General features: G+C 43.5%; 2 protein-coding genes across 9 annotated transcripts in view; both read left to right on the top strand.

Annotated features, from left to right (window-relative positions):
• The window catches only part of ADGRG7 (adhesion G protein-coupled receptor G7), a 32,403-nt gene extending 12,116 nt beyond the window's left edge, over nt 1-20,287 (top strand). The window contains exons 6-13 of the mRNA XM_048839755.2: nt 1,569-1,729; nt 6,299-6,451; nt 9,001-9,113; nt 11,763-12,091; nt 13,210-13,291; nt 14,488-14,649; nt 16,231-16,387; nt 19,487-20,287. Coding sequence (XP_048695712.2) covers nt 1,569-1,729; nt 6,299-6,451; nt 9,001-9,113; nt 11,763-12,091; nt 13,210-13,291; nt 14,488-14,649; nt 16,231-16,387; nt 19,487-19,723 — 1,394 coding nt within the window. The 3' untranslated portion in view covers nt 19,724-20,287. The remainder of the gene's footprint in view (nt 1-1,568; nt 1,730-6,298; nt 6,452-9,000; nt 9,114-11,762; nt 12,092-13,209; nt 13,292-14,487; nt 14,650-16,230; nt 16,388-19,486) is intronic.
• Nucleotides 20,288-24,062: 3,775 nt separating this feature from the next.
• The window catches only part of TFG (trafficking from ER to golgi regulator), a 34,459-nt gene continuing 33,685 nt past the window's right edge, over nt 24,063-24,836 (top strand). For 6 of the 8 annotated variants that reach the window (XM_048816851.2, XM_048816831.2, XM_048816813.2 and 3 more), the window contains exon 1: nt 24,173-24,326. The gene's annotated coding sequence lies outside the window, so the exon portion shown is untranslated. Of the gene's footprint in view, nt 24,327-24,836 lie in introns of all 8 variants that reach the window. The other 2 variants (XM_048816797.2, XM_048816789.2) reach the window with 2 other exon arrangements.

Raw genomic sequence — 24,836 nt, 5'->3', positions numbered from 1 at the left:
TTCTTGAAGTGTGGGGCCCAAAACTGGACACAAAGAGACAAAAAGAAGCAGACACTGACAAATATACATACATATCTTATTAGCATACTAACGTTTACCAATCTCCTAGCTCAGTAGAAGCTCTAAGTTAATTAGTTTGAGGACCCATTGTCTCACACTCCTTGATGTTTCTCTTCCTGACAACTATATTTCAACAAACCCTTCAAGCAGCATTTCTCTAATGAATTATAATTTCAATATAATTCATTCTACTTTCACAACAGCTACTGTCTTTCCTCATCGTCATTACAAGTATACAGTTTTTAAAAAATAATTCCACTTTTAGAAGTTCTTTTCACAGATGTCCATCTGTCTCTTAACTTCTGTAATGTCACATCTGCTTATTTGCTTATTTGTTGATTTGATACTAGTAAAAGGTGCTATACAAATAATTAAATACACTGGAAGACTCTAAACCAGTGTGATCTAATTGCTCTGTAGCTCTTATTATTTTCACAGTCTCGTTCACCCTAAGAGAGACAATTCTGCAGCACTGCTCTACCTTCCCCATCCTAAAGGAGATGCAGTCTGCAGACTGATATATTAGCATTTTTCTCTGTTTGCAATATTTTTCTCTATTTTTGTTAATATTATGACTTTAATTTGTTGTTTAAGTTAATACATTGTAAAAAACCTTTTTAAAGTAGTTTTTTGTATGTAATTTCCTAGGTTTTCTTAAATTGAAAAGGTAAATACAAATTCTACTATGTGCAACTGTAAAAAACCCCACCCTGAGCCTTCTGCACTGCAGCATAGACTGCAGCAGGAGTTTTTGAGATACAGGTTTAACTATATTAGTTGGCAGAAAGAGAAGGCTGTTATCCCAGAGGGGCAGGATGGACCCCTGGGTGAATGTGCTGTATTGGGAGCAGAAGGATGGAGCTCAGCCTTGCTTAGCTCTTGGGTGAGAACTTGCTCCATGAGGTGTCTCCAGAAAATGGGAATAAACTGCTGGGGCCAGATGCTGTGCAAAGAAGGTGTATATTGGGGGCAGAGCCATCTATCCCCGTTCCTTTCACATATAGTGCATGAGCCACTGAGGCCATGTGCTGGGTCTGAGGGGAAGAGACCAGGACCTCTTCTCCCCCATCCCTATAGCTGCTCTGGCAGTTTTCACGTATTCCCAGCACCATGTCTGATTCTATTGCTGTGGCTTTGTAATCGTTGTGAACCTGGCAATTGGGAATGTTCATGCATATAGTTATTATTTCTTGCAGACTGCCAAAATTGCTCCAGGGCATGCAACTCTGAGAAAGGAAACGGTGATTTTTTTTAACAGTTAATGTCTCAGCAAAAGCTGACTAGAATCTCATGGGGTAGAGAAAAGGTACTTCCTTAGCTCAAAGGGTTTCCCTTACAAATATTAAGGCTTGCTGTGTATAACGGAGGCGTAAGAGCTTCTCAAAGGATCTTTTACAATGGAAGTGTTAGGCAAGCTAAATATAGGAGTTGCTATCATCTACTTCTATAATAATCTGTTCCATGAGGTATCTGTGACCCTACATCTCTTTTCTCTTTGCCCAATGTAGGTTCATCTGGAAATAGACGTATTGGCTTTGTCTTGTATCAAAATGACAAATTTTTCCAATCAAAAAATTACAAGACTCATTTTAATCATACTAAACAAGTTATCTCTGGCAATGTTGCTAATGCAACAGTCAACGATGTTAAAATAGTCTTCAAGCCAAAGGTGAGTCCTCTTACAAATAGAACTGAGAGAGAGCGTATTCTAGAGAATGTTGCAGCCCCAATTATTTACCATTTCAATTGCCATAGCACCTACTGCCCACAACCAGACTAGGCAGGCACTAGAGAAACATATAGTAAATGACCATCTCTATCCCCTCAGTGTTGTCGCTGCATTCATAGAAGGTATGAAGTTTACAGTTTTTAAAAGGCTCTAGGGCTCCTTTACCTTTATTCTTTTTTAGTCTTCAAAAGAACAACATAATTCTATCATTGTTCCATTATTGGCGTGGGAGGGATGCCACCCAGACAGAAGAGGACTTGTCTACACTTAAAAGTTCAGCTGCTTTAACTACGCTGGTATAGCTAAAAAGGCAAAGCTGCGTAATGTACACTGGTATAACTGTGCTGATACTGGCATAGCTTTTTCCAATTAGGTAAAGTGAAATAAACTATACTTGTAGTAAGTGCCTTACACTGGTGATGTTGGTAGTCCATCGGTAACAATGATGATGATATCACGAATCTCATCTGTGGCTACGCATATGACTCTGAAGTCCGAACGCTGATGCAGAGAATCAGCCGCACTGAGGGTTTGGGAAGTCCGTATCCATGATGTTTGATGGTGCAGCTCTATGGCGCCTTTCACATGCAGCCTGGAGACAACTGTGTCAATACTGCTCGAAATTGTTGCAGGCTGATCTTGTCAGAGACCGCCAGTGAGTCCTGTTCTGAGTCATTTGCTCAAGTTCTTTGGGGCTAATGCCAGCCCTCTGGAGACTGCTCTTCAGGCTGTCTTTGAAGGACTTGAACAGATGACCCTTCTTTCTTTTGCCCTGCCTCAGCTCCTCACACAAGATCTGTTTTTGGGGAGTGGGTCTTCCATTCTGATGAGATGTCCAGTCCACCTAAGTTGCACTCTCAACAACTTTTCCTCATTGCTGGTTATGTTTGCTCTCTCAAGGACCTTATTGTTGGTCACTCTGTCATGCCAGCAAATGCTCATTATTGAGTGGAGGGAGCGGATGTGAAATTGCTCAAGGTGTTTAATATGCTGTCTATAAAGAGTCCAAGTCTCAGGACTGTACAGGAGAGATGTTAGGACCACCTCACTATAGATCTTCAGTTTGGTGGAGAGGTGGATGTTGTGTTATTGAAGACTTTTGTTTGAAGTCGGCCAAGGGCCTGGCTAGCTTTACTATTCTAAAGGCAATTTCCTTGTCAAGGGAACCATCACTGAAGATGGTACTGCCCAGATACCTGAACTGATCCACATTTTTCAACTTTGTGCCTTGGATGGAGATGGCTGGCACCGGAGCATTGGAATGAAGTGCAGGTTGGAACAAAACCTCTGTCTTACCGAGACTAATGGTGAGGCCAAAGAGCTGGGATGCTTCAGAAAATCTGTCAGCGATTACCTGAAGGCCATTATGTCTGTGGGCCATCAGGGCACAGTCATCTGCAAAGAGTGCTTCAATGAGAAGTCGCTCCGATATCTTGGTTTTAATGTTTAATCTTCAAAGACCAAAGAGGGAGCCATTGAGTCAGTAGCGGATGTATGTTCCCTGAGCCAAGTCCCTTGTGGCATGGCTGAGGATGCAAGTAAAGTACAAGGTGAACGCAGCCTTGCTTTACTCCATTCGAGATTTTGAATGTGTCAGAAGAGTCATCATTGGAGAGCACTTGTCCTGTCATGTGATCATGGAACTGGCCCTTCTTGGGCAGCCCAGTTTATGTAGAATAGCCCGTAGACCCTCTCTGTTGACCATATCAAAGGCTTTGGTCAAGTCGATGAAGACTGAATAAAGGTCCGTGTTTTGCTCTGAACATTTTTCCTGGACCTGCCTTACAACAAAAATAAGTCCATAGAGCTATGACCTGGTCTAAAACCACACTGCACTTCTGACAAATTCTCCTCAGATATATTTGCAAAGAGTCTCTTCAGTAGAATGCGAGCAAGTATTTTCCTTGCTGTACAGAAGAGAGTAATGCCTTTGTAGTTTCCACAGTCAGCTTTGCTGCCTTTGTTTTTGAACAGTGATACAATGGTAGCATCCTTGAAGTCTTGTGGCATTTCTTTTTCCTCCTAGATACTGCTCAAGATGTTGTGGAGCACCTTGATAACCTTTGGGCCTGCTGCTTTGTACAGTTCTGTTGGGATTCCATCCTTTTTGGATGCCTTGCCAGAGTTCAATTGTTTGATGGCTTTTGTGACTTATTCAACTGATAGAGAGAGGTCTAGGTCCTCTTAGATATGTTTCTCAGGTAGTTGATCAAGGGCACGTTGATCAGCTGTGTATACTAACATAACTGCTTCGGCACTTAGCTTTTACTGGCATGTCTACGATAGCAAAAAAATCACATCCCTAAGTGACATAGTTCTACTTTTTAAGTACAGACCAGAGCCTAAATCAGAAATTTGAGAGGGACAAAAATAGTAATTTCTCTACAGGAAATATAATATAATAAATTCTGGGAACACGAAAAGGATAACATACCAAATACAGTCCAACATACCTATTCATTTTTGGGTGTTACCTGAATTCTACTTGCTTTTTTTTTTTTTTTACCATATCCCTTACACTCTACCTTCTTCAGAGATAATTCCAGGTGCCTCTTGAAATAGCTGCAAGTTTTGCCTCAATTGTCTTCTCCCCAAACTTGTTCTATATGTTTATTACCTTTTGCATGCAGTGATCTGTGTGAATTTCCTATTTGATCGTGATTTCTGAATTTTTAGATTGCATTATCACACGGTCTGGAGTGGCTCAGGACCATAAGTGCCTACCTCAGGGCAGACTGTCAAAAGCAGGGCAGACACCCGAAATTGGTGGTGTGTTCTGTAATTAGACTTCATCAACCCAGTACCAAATGTGAACTCCAAAAGTACTACAATAGTCTTCTCGTGGAGTCACAAAAAGTCCCTACAGACACTCCAGTCTATCTTGCCACCCAGGCAAGCTGGACTGTATGATAAATGGTCACTTACACTGAAAATCACAAAACACCAGGTTACACTCAGTCCCCAGAGACCAGTCTCTCACCCAGGTTGATTTGCATCCTAGATCTCATACCAAAGACAAGACTGGTAGCCAATTCTATAGCAAATTAAGTAAAGTCCTATTAGCTAGGAAAAACAAATAAGAGTTATTGAAAAGTTAAAGCAGGTAAAATATATGTACCGGTGAGTCACAGTCTATAATTCCAAATACTAGCAGAGATGTAGAAATCTGCCAGTTTCCCAAAAGTCTCTCAGGGCTACCCAGAGTAACTCTGGGGATCTCCATCTTCTTGTTCAGTTATTCTGCCCTGTTAGAATCCAAATAGTCCAGAGATCAAGAATTCTTCCTTCTGTCCACACTTATATCTTCCTCTCACAGAAAACAAGCTGACAGGGTCCCTACCCACATGGGTTCTTTCTTTGACTGGCAGAAAGAGAGGAATGCATTTAGAGTCTTTGATCTCTGGTCATCATACACAATGACCACTTGCCTACAAATGCACAGGAATTAGTGCTTTCCAGTTAAAGTTCTTTATTTGCATTATACAAGACTTCTTCAATGTAAATGTTTGGTATTACATTATAATAGAATACAAAACAGTGAAAAAATGCATGCAGCATGCCATTACTTTTGATAAAGTTTAAACACCAAATGCATTCTTATAGATTTAACAATCACTTTGATTTACACTAAAACACAAGTGAATTGGCCTGGCATCCAGCTATTCATTTTAAGTGTTCAATAAGGCCTGGGATGTTGGCATGAGCTGGCACCTCATCTGCCAATGTCACATGCATTTTTTTCTGGAAGGTAACATTTGGCCTCTTCCTACAAGCCTTTCTTATGTGGCTAAGATTTGGAGGATCAAACCCATTCATGTGATGGAGCAAGATTCACTATGATAGATCATAAACTGGGTGGATTGGAAAATAAGTATCACTCATATTGATTCATGTGAGCATTTCAAAGTCCTTTGTATATGTTTGAAGTCCATCTATCATACACAAATAATGCAAAGGGCTGTTTTATTGCAAATTTCCACAGATGTTATGAAAATGCAAAATTGCAAGCTTTATTTATTAAAAGTATTAAACAGCCATATTTGGTATATAGGAGTAGGATTGCCAGTGGAATGCATAAGTTTCTACCTCTTGGTTGTAGTGCAAACCCAATTCACTTTGGCAGCATTTGAGTGTTACTGATATCTGATGATTGCTGTTTGGCATATGTGAAATTCTGTCCAATTCTCACTGGACATGTGTTTCTGTCATAATTACCAAAACAATTTCAGCAAATTGGCAGTTTGTTGGCAGTCTCAACAATGATGTAAATGGAGACTGAACTATCCTCTTACCCCTCAAATGGAAAGTTGAGGTGTATTGTCAGTTCATGAGGCCTAATTGTCTTCAACATAAGATCTCCCATAAAGTTGACTGGAAACTCTGCAAGCGTCTCAGTATATGTGTCACCTCTCCCTTCAGAAAGAACAGTCTTTACCAAACACAGTTTCATTGGTGTATCTTTGCAAAGTGTTTGTTGCCAGTTTTTCTTCTTGTATTCCCGATCCACAGTACAATGCGTTGGAAATTCTGCTGCATGATTATGCATGTGTCTTTTGGGATTACGGTGCAAATGACTGGAACACAACAGGCTGCACAAAAGAAGGAAACAAACAGGAACTGAGCTGCAGGTGTAATCACACTACTAATTTTGCTGTATTAATGGTAAGACGTTTTGTAACAGCAAATCATTTGTCTTTTCTTCTCTGTTGTTGGTGGCTTTATAATAGCAGAATGTAAGTATAAGGCCTGTTCCAAACATACAGGACGATGCAGTCCCTGCCCCCAAAGAACTAATTATCTAAGAGGAGCAACAGAAGAGCAGGGGAGGGAGAAAGAAAACCATACAATCAAGATTTTTAAAAGATCAGCTATCCCCAACTTCTCCTTTATGCAGACATTGCTAGTTGCCCAATTTCTTATAGGTATCATGGGAGAAGTGACGCTTGAGAGAGCATAGGGACTGACGTTATCAGACTAGTGTTTCACCTAGTCCAGTATCTTGTGCCTGACAGTGGCCAATACCAGATGAAAGGGAGGTGCAAGAAAATTTTTAGTTGACAATTGCAGAATAACCTGCCATAAGGGAAATTTCTTCCTAACCACTTTTAGTTAGAGGCTGGATTATGTCCTGAGGCACGAAGGTTTATATCCCTTCTAAAAAAATTTTAAAAAAAATCCGATCTTATATAACTGAATTTTCTCATTATCCATATAAACGTCTAACCCTTTGGAGAAGTCTACTAAGCTCTTAGCCTTGGTTATATCTAGTATCAAGGAGTTCAATAGATTGATTTTTTTGGGGTAAAAATATCTATTTTATTCATTTTAAATTTGTTGCCTCTTAGTTTCATTGAATGTCCCTTTGTTTTAATAACCAGAGAGTAATTAGGAATTAATGGCTTCTCTGTGTCATTCATTATTGTGTATATCTCTGTCATATCATCTCTAAACAAAACAGTTCCAGGGTGAAATCCTGGCCTCGTGGAAGTCAATAATGGGAGTTTTGCAATCAACTTTCAATAGGTCCAGGATTTTACCCCTAATCTTTTTAATCTTTCTTCACAGGCAAGTCTTTCCATGTTTCTAATAATTTTCATCACCCATCTCTCAATTGCCTTTATGTACTATATCCTTTCCTAGATAAGGTGACCAGAAATTAAAACAGTTTTGCACCTAAGGGTGTAACTTTGAATTATGTAATGGCATTATAATATTTTCAGTGTTATCTGTACCCAGGACCGCCCAGTGTTATCTGTACCCGGGGGACGGGGGAGGAGGAGGAAGGGGGCAATTGCCCAGGGTCCTGGGCAATTTAAAAGGACCGGGGGCCCCCGGCTGCCACTGGCTCTGCAGTGGGGCTCAGGCAGGCTTCCTGTCCGCCCTTGCTCCATGCCGCGGCTGCTCCCGGAAGCGGCCAGCACATCCTTGAGGCCCCTGGGGAGGGGGTCTCCATGCGCTGCTCCCGCCCCGAGCACCAACTCCGCAGCTCCCATTGCTGCAGGGGCAGTGTCTGTAGGCAGCGGCATGTGGAGACCACGTTGGCCCCCCACCTAGGAGCTGCTGCCAGAGGGATGAGCTGGTATCTTTTGGGAGCCGCCCGAGGTAAGTGCCGACCCCCTGACCCTCTTCTGCACCCCAACCCTCTGCCCCAGCCTTGAGCACACACCATGCACCCCTCCTGCACCCAAACTCCCTCCCAGAGCCCATCCCCACAGCTTCTCCCTCACCCAAACTCCCTCCCAGAGCCTGTGTCCCTCACCCCCTCCCTCACCCAAACTCCCTCCCAGAGCCTGACCCCTCACCCCCCCCACACCCAAACTCCTTCCCAGAACCTGGACCCCACACCCTCTCCTGCACCCCAGCCTCCTGCCCTAGCCTGGTGAAAGTGAGTGCGGGTGGGGGACAGCAAGCGACGGAGGGAGGGGGAATGGGGTTAGCAGGGGGCAGGGCCTCATAGAAGGGGCAGGACAGGGGCGTGGTCTCAGGGAAGGGGCGGGACAAGGGTGGAGCAAAGGTGTTTGGGTTTGCGCAATTAGACTGTTGGCAACCCTACCGGGTGGGCACGTGGAAGCCCTGGCTGTGCCAGAAGAGCGTGCCCAGCAGTGCAGCCGGTAGCTTGCTGGGCACCAGTCAGTGCGGGCACAGCACCACCCAAATGTCAGGCGGACCGCGTGCACGCGGGCACAGCTTGTGTGTGAGTGGGGCCCATTGACTGTTCTGTCCTGGGGCCCGGAATTTCTGTCGGTGGGCCTGTCTGCACCAGACATAATATATGCTAACATTTTGTTTGCTGCTTTTACTGTAACTATAGAGAGGACAGGTTCTGATTTGCTGTCCATAATAATGCCCAGATTTTTTTCCCTAGAGGTCACAATTAATTTAGAATCCAGAATTGTATATGAGTAGGTCAAATTATTTCTTGCAAGGTATATTACATTTCTTAACAATGAATTTCATCTGCCATTGCATTATACATTCACTTAGCTTTGTTAGGTCCCTCTGAAGTTCCTGAAAAACTTCTCTGGTTTTGACTAATTTTGTGTGACCTGCAAATTTTGGCAGTGGCTAGTAGTAGCCATAACATTAAAAAAACACGATTATTCCCATGTCAATCATCCACATAAATTTTAGAGAGAAAACTATCTCCCCCACATCATGCACACGCAACTAGCTGAATATCTTATTTATAATCAATAACAATTATTTTCTAGAGCTTCAAGATCAATTACAAATATGCAAAACCTCTAGAGATTGTCTCAAACATTGGTAGTGGATTCTCCATTGCTGGTCTGGTTATTACCATTCTGTTTCAAATTCTCACCAGGTAAGAGAAAAGACATAAACTAGACATTATCTGCAAAAATATTTTTATGCTAATTTAACATTATGCTGCTCTGAATATGGCCTGAAAAAAGTGAGTGAAGTCACTTTATAATATAGATAGATACTCTTAATATATTACTATTGCACAGTATCAACAATATGTTAAAATATGTTGTCAGTCTAAGGAGCAATATTGTCTAGCAGTTAGAGCAAAGGACTGGAAGTCAGGAGACTTGGGTTGTCCTCTGTGCCACTCTCTTGCTGTGTGACCTTGAGCAAATCATGTAACCTTTCTCTGCTGTGGTTTCCTTGTTTTAAAATATGAGGATAACAATGCAGTAAAATTAATTACTAAAAGTCATTAGGACAATTTATATTTGAAAATACTTTAGATTCAAAGAGAAGTGGCACCGCAGAGTTCTGAAGAGTATCTCACAGCCCAATTTGTGAGGTACTGAGCCCTTCCTATGAGATACTGAGTACTACCTACCCGCTCTGACTCACAAAATTTTGCCCTAAGATCCCAATCCTTCAAAGGGATCCACAGAAGCAGGCTTTGGTGACTGTGCAGATCCCATTGAAGGATCATATCCTTGTGTCAGTATGAGTCCATTTGGATTCTGTATAGTTTTGGCTAATTTTACTTAATTATTTTTAAGACAATCAAAAGTAACAAATGACATTTCATTGTATAGACAATAGTATGATAGATACAGAGACTGATGCAGGATAGAAATTTATTTTAGAAAAGATGGTTCTACGGCAGAGGTGGGCAAACTACGGCCTGCGGGACCCTCCTGACCAGCTTCTGAGCTCCTGGCCTGGGAGGCTAGCCTCTGGCCCCTTCCCCGCTGCCCCCCTTCCCCCACAGCCTCACCTCACCACCGCCAGCGCAATGCTCAGGGTGGTGAGCTCCTGGGGCAGCGCAGCTGCAGAGCCTGGCCTGACCCAGTGCTCTGTGCTGTGCAGTGGCATGGCTGGCTCCAGCCGGGCTCCAGCCACCAGTGCTCCAGGCAGCGCAGTAAGGGGGCAGGGAGTGGGGGAGTTGGATAAAGGACAGGGGTCGGGGCGATCAGAGGGCGGGGAACAGGGGGGTTGAATGGGGGTAGGGGTTCCTGGGGGGAAGTCAGGAAGGAGAGGGGTTGGATGGGGCAGCGGGGGGCAGTCAGGGGCTGGGGTTCTGGGAGCAGTCAGGGGACAGAGGGCAGGAGTCCCGGGGGGGGCAGTCAGGAAGGAGAGGAGGGGTTGGATGGGGTGGCAGGGGGCAGTCAGGGGACAGGGAGAAGGGGTGGTTGGATGTGGCAGGGGTACCAGGGGGGCAGTCAGGAAGGAGAGGGGGGGTTGGATGGGGTTCTGGGGGCGGTCAGGGAGAAGGGGTGGTTGGATGGGGCAGGGGTCCTGGGGGGGGCAATCAGGAAGGAGGGGAGGGGTTGGATGGGGTGGCAGGGGGCAGTCAGGGGTGGGGGTTCCGAGGGCGGTCAGGGGACAGGGAGTGGGGGGTGGTGGATGGTGCAGGGGTTCCAGGGGGGCCGTCAGGGAACAGGGGGTTGGATGGGGCAGGAGTCCTGGGGGGGGGGTGCGTCAGGAGGCAAGAAGTGGGGCGGGGGCTGGGCCACGCCTGGCTGTTTGGTGAGGCACAGCCTCCCCTAACCAGCCCTCCATACAATTTCCGAAACCCAACGCGGCCCTCAGGCCAAAAAGTTTGCCCGCTCCTGTTCTACGGGATTAAAAAGACTGAGAGAGAATGCTAGAAGCTGCTGGTTTTAAGGTATCACTGCATTCAGGAGATAATATTTTCAAACCTTTAGTCTTAACACTCCAGTCCATATGGGCCAAATTCTGAAGTCCTTATTCAATGCAAAACTCTCATTGACTTCCCTAGAACTTTTGCCTGATTAAAGACTAAGTAAAGACCTCAGGTTTTGACCGAGTGTGTTTTGATACATGGTGGAATGCTGTATTTTAACCTAAATGTGCAGTGGCTTCTATAAAGCTCCCGAGACATCAATGTATTAGTTAATATCATGTGATCTTTTCTCAGACAATAGCCAAACTCCAACTCACATAATTGCAGCTATCCTGGTTAATGACAAAGTCTGTTTCTAGGAGTTGTTCTGATCTTGCTTACATTAGGGTAGTTCAGGTGTAATTCCACCAAAGTCAATGGAGTTATACCAATGCCAGGAAGGAGAGAGTTTTTCATGTGCATTTATAAAATATGTTGATGTGCCCAGCTTGTTGGGCCCCTAAGAGTGTTTAGAAATATTTCTGTTACACTGTTTTCTCCCTCTTACACGGAGACTAACCAGCTTAAAAAGCAGCAGAAAAGTATGGAAATGTGTCCCAAATATTGTACTAAGGGCCCAGTCCTGCAAGGTGTTGAGTGCCCTCAGTTCTCACTGAAGTCAAGGTGAAATTGATAGATAGGTGTGAAAATAAAAGTAATGTAGAACTCTTTGCCAAATGTTTATTGCTGGTTTCTGGCTTTGTAAATCTCAGTTAATACAAAGTTTGTATTAAAAAAAGGTTGCACACCCCCAGGTGACTTCTAGCATGTTAAGAGATTCAGGAAAGGGGGAAATGTATCGTAATTTATTTTCTTGCTTTGCTACTTTTTTCTCAAATATGTATGGTGCTTACCAACCAATAGGCAAACACGAAAATTCTCAGTTACCTGGGTGTTGGTGAGTCTCTGCACATCAATGCTGATTTTCAACATCATCTTCATCTTTGGAATTGGCAACCCAAATGCCAAGAATAGCGGAGATGTTTCCCCCGAAAACACCGCACTGGCCTCGGACCTTGCAGATGTTCCTGAAAATGCCTTGTGTACTGCTGTAGCCGTCTTGTTGCACTATTTCTTGTTGGCAACATTTATGTGGACAGCGCTCAATTCTGCACATTTGTACTTACTGCTGCTTAAAACCCTGAGGCCCATTCCTGAACACTTCACTTTAATCATGTCAATAATTGGATGGGGTAAGAATTAGAGTCTCATATGCAGAGGGCTTTTCAAAATGTAAGTAGTGCATTCAGTGTAAGCTTTAAACATATTAATCCAATAGACAGAAAATGAAATACAGTCAGTTTCTTTGGGTTAGCTATGTGGTTTAACAGGTAGCCTCCAGCTACTTCTTATGTCCTTTTACTGATTCACCTGGAGTTTACCAGCTGAGTCTGCTGTCACTGCATTAATATGGAGATCAGTAGAATTATAGGATATACATGGCATGTTCATTGTCACAGCAACTCCCGTCTGCTGCATGCAGCAAGAATTTTGGCAATAGTTAAGGGCTTCAAGAATATTTTATCACCTGAAACAAAATTGTTTCTGATAAGTGATTGCATACTTGGAGTCAAATTCTGCCCTAGGAAGAGCATGTGAGATTCCCATTGATTTCAATAGGAGCCATTCAGCCATCCAAAACCAAAAATTGGCTTGTATTATTTATTATGTACTACTTTGTAATAAACATTTAGCACATCTTCAGAGCATAGCAATAAGCAGCAATGCTGCAAGGTTAAGGGGAACTACTGGGAGAACTGAGGGAGGCAGGGGGTACCCACTGAATAAGACAGGAGTCTCTGGGATTCAGCTTCATTCGGTACAGTATTCTAATAAAGTGTGCATGAATATCTTAGTTGTCTTCGCCTCACTGACTATACAGCTGATGTGGGATACAGCTTTCTCGTGGAATCTACTAAATAGTTCTAGATTGTGAAAAGGGGCTAGGATTGCACAGTTGCTGTAAGAGAGCCAACTGCAGCACAGCAGAGGAGTTTGCTGTGCTGCCAGGATGTGGGGAGCCTCTAGAAGGCATGCTCAGGAACTGATGCTCCATGGGTAAACACAGTAAGGTTTGGCCCTGAGCTTCCCATAGATAACTGCCCTACTCAATCCCAAATCCTGCCTTTTCCTCAAGGACACTCTCACCCCTTAACGGAGTGCAGGACAGATAGAAAATGGGCCTTAACAAGCCTTGAGGGTTTTAGCAGGCAAGTTTCCCCCTTATTTGGGTGTTTCTGCAGAAGGGGGTGATCTAGACCTAGGTAATTAAACAATACACTAATGATCTCTCTCTCTCTTTGTCAATTAGGAGTGCCTGCTGTAGTGGTTGCTATAACACTTGGAGCTACCTATAGAAAGGGCAAGCCATTAAACTACCGGCAGGAAGAGTTGTAAGTAGATGAATGATGACACCACTTGTTTTATTGTATCTTTAATGCCCAGCAGTATTAATGATACCCTGGATTTACCCTGGTAGTAATTGTAACTAATTAACGAATACAGTGCTGAACCTCTTAGTCCTTAACCAAGAAAAACTTCTGTTAAACTCAGCTGGAGTTTTGCCTCAGTAAGGACTTCAGGCTTTGGTCCTTTGTTAACAAATGCTGATTAAGGCACTGGCCAAAATTTACCTTGAATGCTCATGCACAATTCCTCATTGACTTCAGTGGCAACTGTGCATGCTCTCAGCCCCTTTGAAATTCAGGCCACTTATTTAGGTGCCTGAATAGGGATTTAAGTGCTTAAATTTAGGCATGTAAGTTTTAAAATTTTGGCCTACGTCACTAACGTCCACAATTAACCTATATTATTTGGTACCTGCTTTCTATATGACTGCAGCCACACCATAACAGCCACACCATAACTGTCTTTCTTATAAAATACGCTGGGCTGGGCACGGTCTGTGGTTGGTTCTAGTGGACTGTAAGTATGTAATCAGAGGTAGATTCTTTCAAGTGAGATGTAAAAACAAAACCCCTTCCACCTGGATCATTAAATATCCCATGGTGCTTTTCTCAAGATTTAGGGAGTATTAATGTTCTTATCTGAGATTACTGTTTGTTAAACAAAAAGATGACAGTTATACTGAAACCTCATCCTCCCTTCCTTGGCCCCATTTATCTGTTTCAGCTGCTGCCCCTTTCATCTTGCCATGAACATAGATTGTAAACTTTCTGGGGCACGGGCTGTCTTTATACTACATGTATGTACAATCCCAAGTGCAATGGGGCTCTCTGATCCTTGATTGAGAGTCCCGAGGCTGTAGTCTAATATAGACAATAATAATAATAATAATAAATTCCCATGTCCTGGTCAGATTCCAGTTTGGATAATTACATTCTATCTCCCCCAAATTCTCCTGTGAAGTTTCAGCTGATAACATATTCTTCACTTCTCCTGGGGAGAAAAAAATTTAAAATAGCTTTATTAGTGCTGAATGCCTACAGCACTCCATTCTAGATATGGCTGCATTTCACTATAAAGTCCTCTGGGATCCTTCAGGATGAAAGGTGGTGTATTATGTTATGGTTATGCATTTATAATATGTCTGCCAAATCTGTTGAAATGGTCTCTCTTTATGTTTAAGTTGCTGGCTTGCAGTCCTGGATGACGAAGGGAAAGTGAGCACAAAAAAGCCCATGATATGGGCATTCCTTTTGGTTGTGGCAGTCATCCTTCTGTTTAACATTATCATCTTTGTCAAGATCACAGTCCTTGTTATGTGGAAGGAGAACACAAATCTGACAAGGTGAAGGGGTGGCAGAGAACTCAGACCATTTAGAATATTAATATATGTTCTCTTAGATTACATCAACTCAAACGTTTGACAGAAGGCTCTTTCATTTAAAAAAAATATTTTCAAAGAAACTAGAATATCACAGAGTGCAACAGTCTTCATTATCTCATTGACTTAACATAGTGGGCCAAATTCTGCTCTGTGTTACACTGGTACAAGCTGAGAGAAGAATTTGGCCCTGTCTTTCTTTTGGCAGCGGTAGACTTTGTCCTCGGAAAATCTGATTCTTGGTCTCAAAATTATAGGGGGGGAATTAAAACAATGATGTAAACACTTGTTGAAGGCAACGCTTCTTCAGGTTACATAAAAGTAACAGTTCCCTTTCAAACTGATATAAATGCATACTTTCATAATTACCTGGTGTCTTTCATAATTTTTCTTGCCCTTTTAAAAAATGTTCACTGATGATTTTGAGCATGACTTTCCTCCTTTACAGCCCCTTTCCTTCTTTGTTCATGAGGTTGAAATGTTCAAACTTGGGTTGCAAAAGTTAGGCACTTTAACATGTTTTGGGCCCAACTCTCCCCAAAGTGCACTGGGCCTGATCCAAAGGGAGCCATTTCATTGACTTCAGTGGGCTTTGGATCATCCTTTAAACTAGTTTTATATGAGTGTTACTCCACTCATCTCAGTGGATTAATTCCTGATTTACAGCAGTATAAGTGGAAAAAGAATCAAAGCCACTGTCACAGCCCATTGAGAATTATGGGTACTTACCACCCCAGGAGTCTATAATCAGGCCACTTATTTAGAAATCTAAAAATGGACTTAGATGTCTGATTTTACATAGCCAGATTTCAATATGTTGACTGTAATATATAATGCTGAATTTGGATGTCACTGTTATTCTCATGGTAAATGGTGTTATATTGGAAACTCAGATTCACAGTTACTAAAGGAGAATATGCATTTATATCAGTTTGAAAGGGAACTGTTACTTTTATTTAACCTGAAGAAGCGTTGCCTTCAACAAGTCTTTACATCATTGTTTTAATTCCCCCCCTATAATTTTTAGAGATGGATCCAAACCCAAAACATCTTGATAATTAAATATACTCAGACTTGGGAGAAGTTGGGATTCGGAGCTGAATCCAAACATCATTGGGGGCCTATGTCTATAATAGGTAGAACACTGTGGAAATTTGAATCAAAATAAGAATTCTTCTAATTTAGTCACATTTCTAATAGTTTTAAACAATAATAGTTTATTTTTTATTTTATTTTATTTTATTATTCCTTCCTGCTTTCTGCTGCATTGGCAGCTTTTTCTCTCTCTGTATCTAGTAAGGCAAAGTACCTCCAGCAGTAATTGTTCTGATGCTATTCTTATTAGTCCTTCAGAGCAGCGTAGGGAGATATCCCTTTTGATCTGCTCAGTTGAGTTCTCTCTGTTCTGGACACAGCTTAGATTACCACTGAATAATCCTTAAATGCAGGACGCTAAATAAAATGGTTGAATAAACCAAGACAATGAGTTGTTTTATCTGTACATTTTTTAACACTTGGAAATGGTACTTTTTTTCCCCCCTCTAGCAATAAAAAGAAATCATTCACAACGAAGATACTTGGCACTTTATCTGTAGCTGTAGTGCTTGGAATCACCTGGGTCCTGGGCTATATGATGCTAATAAATCAAGAGGCCACAAATGTTGTCTTCAGCATTTTGTTCTGTATTTTCAATGCCACTCAGGTACAGTATGTAGCTGTTTCAATATTGATGAATGAGACATTGAAAAAATGCATCCCCTTTCCCTCCATAATCCTGTATCTTAGTAAACTGTTGGAAAACCATGTTGCTTCATACAAAAATTCAGAATCTTTGTTTAAAAATGGCTGTGAGTTGACATATATTATTCATAAAACTCTTCTGGTATTACTAGCTAACGTGCTATATTATTCCGTAGGATGTGTAAGGTCATCACTGAAAAGACTTGTCCATACGTAGTGGCTTCTCTTTGTACCAGACCATACAAAAAGGGATTGTGAGAGTGAATATTAGGAAAAACTTCATTAGCTGTGGAAATGTCAGTCAAGGGAAGTTGTGAAATTTCCATTGCTTTAGGATATTTAAAACTAGACTGGACAAAGCCCTAGAGAAAAGCACATGCATCTCTATTGCTCATGAGGAATGTGGTAATGCTGGACTTTTGGCTTTAAACTTCATAGCATAGCATACTACACCATTGTATAATCTCTAAAATACTGTTTAGCAGACGTAGGTGAAACATAGGTATTTTGCAAGAGTAATAAGTGTGCTTACTAAGGGCTTGATCCAAAGTAGAGCAGAATATTTATATTCCCATTAATTTCAATGGGAATTGAGAGTGCTCAACATTCAACAGTATTGGATCCCCAAAGTCTTTATTTAAAAAGTACTTTAGATACTGTATATGCATGGGAATAATTTTTTGAAACCTAAAAATCAACCGGGCTTGGAAACAACTGGCATAATGGCACTTCTATTTTTTTCCTCCAAAATCTCTGACTTAGTTAAAAAAAAAAAGGGGTGGGGGTGAGGGTTTGTCTTCATAGGAAGTTATACCAGTATAAGTAAGGCTAAGATTTAGTCATGGGTATTTTTAGTAAAAGTCATGGACAGGTCACGGGCAATAAACAAAAATTCATGGCCCCTGGCCTGTCCATGACTTTTACTATAAATGTCCCTGATTAAATCTTAGCTGCTCCTGGGGTACGGATGCTCTGGGAGGCCATGGGGGCCAGTGGCTGGCTCCTTCTCCGGCAGTGGGGGCTGACTGCCCCTGCCCATCCGCTGCTCTGAAGCCCCTGGGGACCGCTGCTCTGACAGCCTCCAGGACGGCCCCTGGGACTGCTGCTGCTCAGGGGCCGCCCCTGGGACTGCTGCTGCTTCGGCAGCTCTTGGGGCCAGCCACACCAGCTGCTTCCGGTACGGAAGTCACGTAGGTCCCAGAAAATCACGGAATCCGTGACTTCTGTGACCTCCGTGACAGACTCTTACCCTTAAGTATAAGGTACGTATGGTGTGTGAATTCAAAGCATTATATTTATATTGGTATAATTCCTCATGTGGACACACTTATTCCAGTAAATTTCCCAGAGTAGAAAAGCCCTTATTAACTATTTCATTCTTCATGGAAAAAAGGAAAGGAAGTTGTGAGAGATCTGCACAATTTACTATGAATGAAGTCTCATTTTTGGCGCCCCAAGTGAGATAGCATTTGGGAGAAGCCACCATATTTTTTTCCTCAGTCAAGAAGGAACCTATGACAGCCCATATGTATGTAAGCCCCAGTGAGAGGGAGCCAAGCTCAAGGGACCCAGTGGAGCCACATGGCACACATGATCACAATTTGAACATCTGTACAATCTACTGTGAGCTGTTTCTCATTCTGATGACTCCCATGGGCTAAGCTTACTTTGTGGCCGGAGCTTGGAAGTTCCACCATTTCCCCCCATCCTAATCTGACTCTTGAAAAGCACACAACAGTCTGTAGAAACTGTTAATTAAAATTTCCGTCAGATGTTTAGTTTCTAAGCATGAAAATAATTATTTGTGTTTCAGAATAATTAAAAATAAAACATCACACCCCTTTCCACTGGAGTTGAGTTCGTTTTTAAACCATGCAGTCAGCTGTCTAGCCCATCTGTTTCAATGGTTCTGCTGTCTGTGAGAGCAGTTTCCCTGAAAGCAACTATTGACTGTATGGCAGATAGACATTATATTATTATTATTATTTATTATTATTTGTATTACAGTAGTGGCTAGGGAAGCCAATCATGGATCAGGGGCCCATTGTGATAAACACTGTACAAACACATAACAATGAGAGTATCCTTCCTTGCACTGAAGAACTTACAATCTAAGGCCAGGTCTACACTAGAAATTTTTGCTGGTATGGCAATGTTAGCTAGGAATGTGCGGTTTTCACAACATTCCTATACCAGCAGAAACCCTCTATTATGCCAGCATAAAAGGGCTTTTGCCAGTATAGCTTATTTTGCTCAGGGAAGTAGTATAAGCTATATTGGCAAAAGCCCTTTTTTGCTGATATAAAAGCTGTGTCTATACCAGGAGGGTTTTCCAATACTGCTATACCAGCAAAGTTTTTAAACGTAGACTGGGCCTAAGTAAAAATGATTGAAAGTAAAGTGAATGAGTTGACATAATCCAGAGGGATGCATGCCAAAGATGTGATATGTTTTTGCAATGGCTTAAAATTTTAAAGTCCCGTCTACCTCCAGTTTTAACTAATGACTGATGCAGACCGTCCTATTTGGTGCCATCCCACGTTGTAGTATTGCAAGGAGACTCTCTTTTACCTATAGTATAGGGTCTTATATAACACATGCTTAAGTAGGCCTTATATTCCATCCAGTAGAGGGCAATACTGCCATTCTTATACATACTAGCAAATGCATTCTTGTAATACCACCCTGTATTTCAAGACATTAATGTTATGGTTAATAATTATAACAGTTAGGGGATTAATCTAGGACTTGGGAGATCTAGGTTCAATTCCCTCCTCTGTCACAGACTTCTTATGTGACTATGGGCAAATCACTTAGTCTCTCTTCCCTACCTAAAATAGGGGTAATAGCACTTCCTGACCTTTACAGGGATGTTGAGAGGATAAATACACTGAAGATTGTGAAGTGCTTTAAGATCTACTGATGAAAAGTGCTATATAAGAAATAGGTATTATCATCATTGCAATTATCTTCAAGTCACTACGAAAAGACGCTGGTCAATTTTACTCTGAGCTTTCATTTCGTTACTATGATTAACTCTGAGCTTTCATTTAACCCACAGGGACTTCAGATCTGTATTCTATACACTTTCAAATCACCAATCTTCAAGAAAAAGGTTACTGAGATGCTTTCCTTTGTCTCACTGCCGGATATACCAGTTTACCTGCATTCAAAGACTTATTATCTTACAAAATTCCGTCTAAAAAAAACCAACACATTTGAGACCTTCAGACCATCTGAGACCTTTTCAGAGGAAACCTCCTTTTCCAGCAATGATCAGACACCTACGAAGAATTAAAATGTAAAATCGCAGCTTTCTGAGTTTGTTCTAGATAGAGATCATTGGTGACCACCACTCCCACAACAAGCGCTGGGCACAGATCAGAAGACAGTAGGACAGCTACCAAAAATGTAAGGCAGGATAACAGCTGTGCAGAGCCTATATGTGGCACTTTAATTGTACACAACTAAAAGTTCTTACAAGGGAAGTTGAAGATCGTTACAATATTGCACAAAATAGAAGGGCGTCGGTCTGACTTAGTCATGTCTGTCTGTTCTCCCAGTTATATCTATTCCTGGCCTATCTAATATGCTCTGTCCAGAGGTAGTCTCTTTTCCCTTTTATAAGTAATTCCCGTTTAACTAAAAAACATAAGCAAAAAAATAAACAGTAGAATTCTCATTAGCTGTTTCCATATTCTAAATGCCAGTCCCTTCCCTAATGTAATGGCTATTTGACTGTCTTTTAGAAAAAGATCTTAGAGTTGCCTATTGAGCTTTCCAGCTAAAAGCTTTTTAGGATAAACTGCTGCTATAAATGCTATAAAATATGTCTGACTCCATGTGGTAGAATGAACCAATAAAACAGTGTGGTGAAGCTATTGGTATTTGTTGTGAGTATGTAATATGGTCAGTTTATAATGGAAGAAGCTTAAAATCCAATGAGAAGAAGCAGATGATGTCAAAAGTCCTGGGGACAAGTGTCTGGATACTGAAGTCAAGAGTGGGGACAGCATGAACAGCAGATTATCCTTTAGGAAAGAAGCACTGTCTAGTCTAGTGACCTGAGCAGAGGATTGGGGGCCAGAAGCTCTAGTGTTCTCATCCTAGCTCTGACACTGACTCACTCTGTAGCCTTGAGAAAAAGTCAGCTGTGCTATAGTAAGTTCCTTATCTGTAAAATGGGGTTGATAACAATATTGACCCTCCAATCCTATACAGTGTGTTGGGGGAAGTCTGTGAGAATTAGATAGTTCCTGGATAAAAAGAAAATATATTTTCCTGATTCAACAGGCCCTGATATAGAATATTGGTATGATTAGCCATTTCTGGTATTAACAAAAGAATGCTTGTGGTAAAGGTTAAATAGAAGTCTGTCCTTAAACAATTTGTACATTTCTCCCCCCTTCCCTCTTTTGGTTTTTAATTGAACTAAAGTGAAACGAACACGATGGCATGCTTTGCAAACTCCCAAGCTGCCTCATATTGGGTAGTGGTCTTGACCCAATATGATGATCTGAACCTTGGTGGGTAACCTTTGGGGATACACAGAACCATGCCTTGACGGAAGTCTTTCAAAAGACCATACACCTATACACATACTGTGACAGATAATTCTGAAATAGAGCTCAGCCAATAACAAAGAGAGGGTCCTTTTGGCCTGAAAACCTCTCTAGCCTCCAGCAAACCACAGTATTGGTGGGAGGGAGAAGGTAGACATCTCCTTTAGATTGGGGACCCTTTAAACAAAAGCAGTTATGTCAGGTATGAAGCTGGAACCCACTATCACTACTAGGAGGAAGGTGGTGAGGAGCACTTAAACTGCAAGGTAGTTGTCCACATTGTACTATCATGCATATACTCTATCACACTCCCTATGGACAAGACACTTTAATTTTCTGTGTATAAGTTTCTCCGACTGTAAAAGGAGGTCCTTAATACCTAGTGTTATAAATCCCTTTGATATCATTGGAAGAAGGGTGCTCTGTCAGCAAATTATTATTATTATTGAGGAAAACATTTGTTTTTACTGAAAGCCAGGAAAAGCACACTCATACAGTGGTGATTGGTCTTTATGATGAGTGTAATAATACCGCTCAAGCTTTATTCAAATTTATTTAATTTTTTGGACAAAAATGTAGTTATTCTATAGAATGACATCAGATCATTTTTGCATTGTACATTTGAGAGTAGATTATTTAAATCTAGAAATAATTTTCCTCTCTTTATAGACCCCAAAATGAACAACAAAGCCCCTCAAAAGAATTGGCATGATTCCTTCTGTTCGAGGAATTGGCTTTGGTATTGATGCATGCTGGACACATTGTGGCTAGAGACCTGCAGTGTTGAATGAAGTATTGCAACAATTTGTATTCAATGGTTTGGATCCTCCTCACAATAGCACAATAACCATTTTCAACTCCCTTTGAAAGATGGTAGGGAGTCAATGTTTTTGAACCCAAAGTTTATTCTTTTATAAAATCTTTTCTTAGCAGCATGTGTTTAAGAGCAATATGTTCAACGCTTATCTACACGTGGAACACAGTGATCTTACTAATGGTGCTGAACTTTGATATGCTCTACAATGTAGATGTTAAAGAGGTAAAGTTTCTTGCTGGTAACTAACAGGAAGTGCTGCGTCCATAAAAGCCACAAATTTGGGCGGAAGGGCTGAATTATCTGACCAAAGGTATGATAAATGAGGGAGGGAGAGAGTCTGACTAGAAGAGAGTGAGTGTGTATGTGTGTCTGGTGGCAGTGACCAACAAAAGAGGTGTGACCTATGTTTGGTGTTGGAAATCTATATTTTCTAACATTTTTTCAGGGGAAGCCACCTGGACTATTAATCCTCTCTTATTAAGTAACATTTAGAATTGAAAACCTATAGCAAATTTAGCTTATTTTTAAAACACTTTTTCTACTTCCTCCCCATTTCAGTCTGAGTGACTTGCAGTCCCAGTGCCTCCCCACTACTCTGCTACTAGGGTTTTACTGTTAGACCCTGCTGAGAGCTGGTCAGGTCTACACCTAAAACTTTGGTCAAGCTAGTGACATAGCCCAAGGCTGTGAAAAATTTCACACCCTGAGTGCTGTTATTTAAGTCAATCTATCCTCCACTGTAGATGCAGCTACGGTGACAGAATTCTTCTTGCTACTGCCTCTAGAACTTCTGTTGCTGTTGTTCAACAAGGACAAGTGCAGAGTCCTGCACTTAGGAAGGAAGAATCCCATGCACGGCTAAAGGCTGGGGACTAACTGGCTAAGCAACAGTTCTGCAGAAAAGAACCTGGGGATTACAGTAGACGAGAAGCTGGATATGAGTCAGCAGTGTGCCCTTGTTGCCAAGAAGGCCAATGGCATATTGGGCTGTATTAGGAGCATTGCCAGCAGATTGAGGGAAGTGATTATTCCCTTCTATTCGGCACTGGTGAGGCCACACCTGGAGTATTGCATCCAATTTTGGTCCCCCCACTACAGAAGGGATGTGGAAAAATTGTAGATAGTCCAGCGGCGGGCAACAAAAATGATTAGGAGGCTGGTGCACATGATTTATGAGGAGAGGCTGAGGAAACTGGGGTTATTTAGTCTGCAGAAGAGAAGGGTGAGGGGGGATTTGATAGCAGCCTTCAACTACCTGAAGAGGGATTCCAAAGAGGATGGACCTAGCCTGTTCTCAGTGGTGGCAGATGACAGAACGAGGAGTAATGGTTTCAAGTTGCAGTGGGGGAGACCTAGGTTGGATATTAGGAAAAATGATTTCACTAGGAGGGTGGTGAAGCACTGAATGCGTTACTTAGGGAGGTGGTGGAATCTCCATCCTTAGAGGTTTTCAAGGTCAGGCTTGACAAAGTCCTGGCTGGGATGATTTAGTTGGGATTGGTCCTGCTTTGAGCAGGGGGTGGGACTAGATGACCGCCTGAGGTCTCTTCCAACCCCGATAGTCTATGATTCTATGTAGCAATTGTCTGAGACTGCTCCACGGCACTAGAGCAGGCACTCACATGGCAGGCGCAGATTGAACTGGGAAGGTGGGAGAGGGTGGTTTAGTCTGGTAGATGCTGGACACCAGAATGGAGAGCACGTGCTGCCCGCTGCTGGCATGACCATGCCATGTAACCTGCCAGTATGTGGCTCTAGTGCCATGGAGCAGACGCAGATACACACTGTGCATGCAAGGTCACACTTGCATGGTGGGTCCCGTGCCATTTGGGCAGTACTGGGACGTCTGGTATTCGGGGAATGCACGAGTAGCCACCCTAGCTCCTTCCCAGCCTGGGGCTAGCTGCCGCCTCTGCTCCCACCCCCGCCAGGTCTCAGTACCTCGCCCTCTGCCCCCCAAGCGGTCTCTCTGTGACAGGTTTGTACAGCGCCCAGCACAGAGGCCGCGCCTCTCCACATCACTGTGGCACAAACAATGCTACGGGGCACTCCCCTTGCGACACAATCACCGCCGCTACGGCAGCTGGTGCGGCGCATGCGTGGAACCCGGCATTGCTCGCTCCCCATAAGGGCAGCCGCAGCTTCGACTGGCGACGGCGGGTTCTCTTACTAGGCATGCGCACTGGTGCCCTTGCCGTCGCCGCGCCGGCGCACGCGTAAAGCTCAGGCCGGCTCTGCTGTGAATGGGACCCAGAGATCACTGACCGCGCACGCGCGGCCTCCTTCGTCTGGTCCGGCCTGCTCAGGCGCTTCGCTCCATCACTGCGCGCGCGCCGTCCGGCCGCCATCAGCCTCCGTCGGGGTGAGTGCGCCTGCGCGACGGCCCGGCAGTGGCACCGGCCGAGATCCAGCCCTTCCCCCCTGCCACGTACGTACGGGCGGCGGCGGCGGGATCGGGATCGGGCCCGGGCCGGAGCCGCGGCTACCACGCGCGCGCCACCGCACACGGAGGAGAAGCCGGAGTAAGCGGGCGGGGAGCGGGGCCTCGTCGCATGCATCGCCGGGGCTGAATGGGGGGCGGGGACGCGCCAGGGGACCTGACGCGGGCCCCGCCCCCCGTTCCTGGCCCGGCCCGGCCTCCCCCGTGGGGTTTGGGACGCGGGGAGGCCCCTGTAAAATATCCCCCCACCCCCAGCTCTCCGGGGATGAACTCGGCCCCTCCCCCGCCAGGGCAGGGGGGTGTTACCGCCCTGTCGTCCCCCCCACCCCCCAGGCGCCCCCACCCGCCCCGGGCCAGGGGAGCCTCCCAGCACAGCCCGCAGTAGCGCTCCGGGGCGAAATGCCTTGGCTGCTGCTCCTGGGGTCAGGCCCGCTGGCTGGGGGAGGGGAAAGAGGAGCCAGCTGCTGCCCCCCCCCGCCCCCCAAATCTCTGTGAAGTTCACGTGCATCTGGTCAGTTTGACTTTTCCAGAGCCCCGGGAGCCGCTGTGGGCCTGGCCCCGTTCTTAGGGCCTGTCTACACGGGAGTTGCGT

This window comes from Caretta caretta, chromosome 1, assembly GCF_965140235.1.
Source record: "Caretta caretta isolate rCarCar2 chromosome 1, rCarCar1.hap1, whole genome shotgun sequence".
NCBI classification, from domain to species: domain Eukaryota; kingdom Metazoa; phylum Chordata; order Testudines; family Cheloniidae; genus Caretta; species Caretta caretta.
The sequence above is the reverse complement of the archived record's forward strand: the minus strand, read 5'-3'. Positions and strand labels throughout refer to the sequence as shown.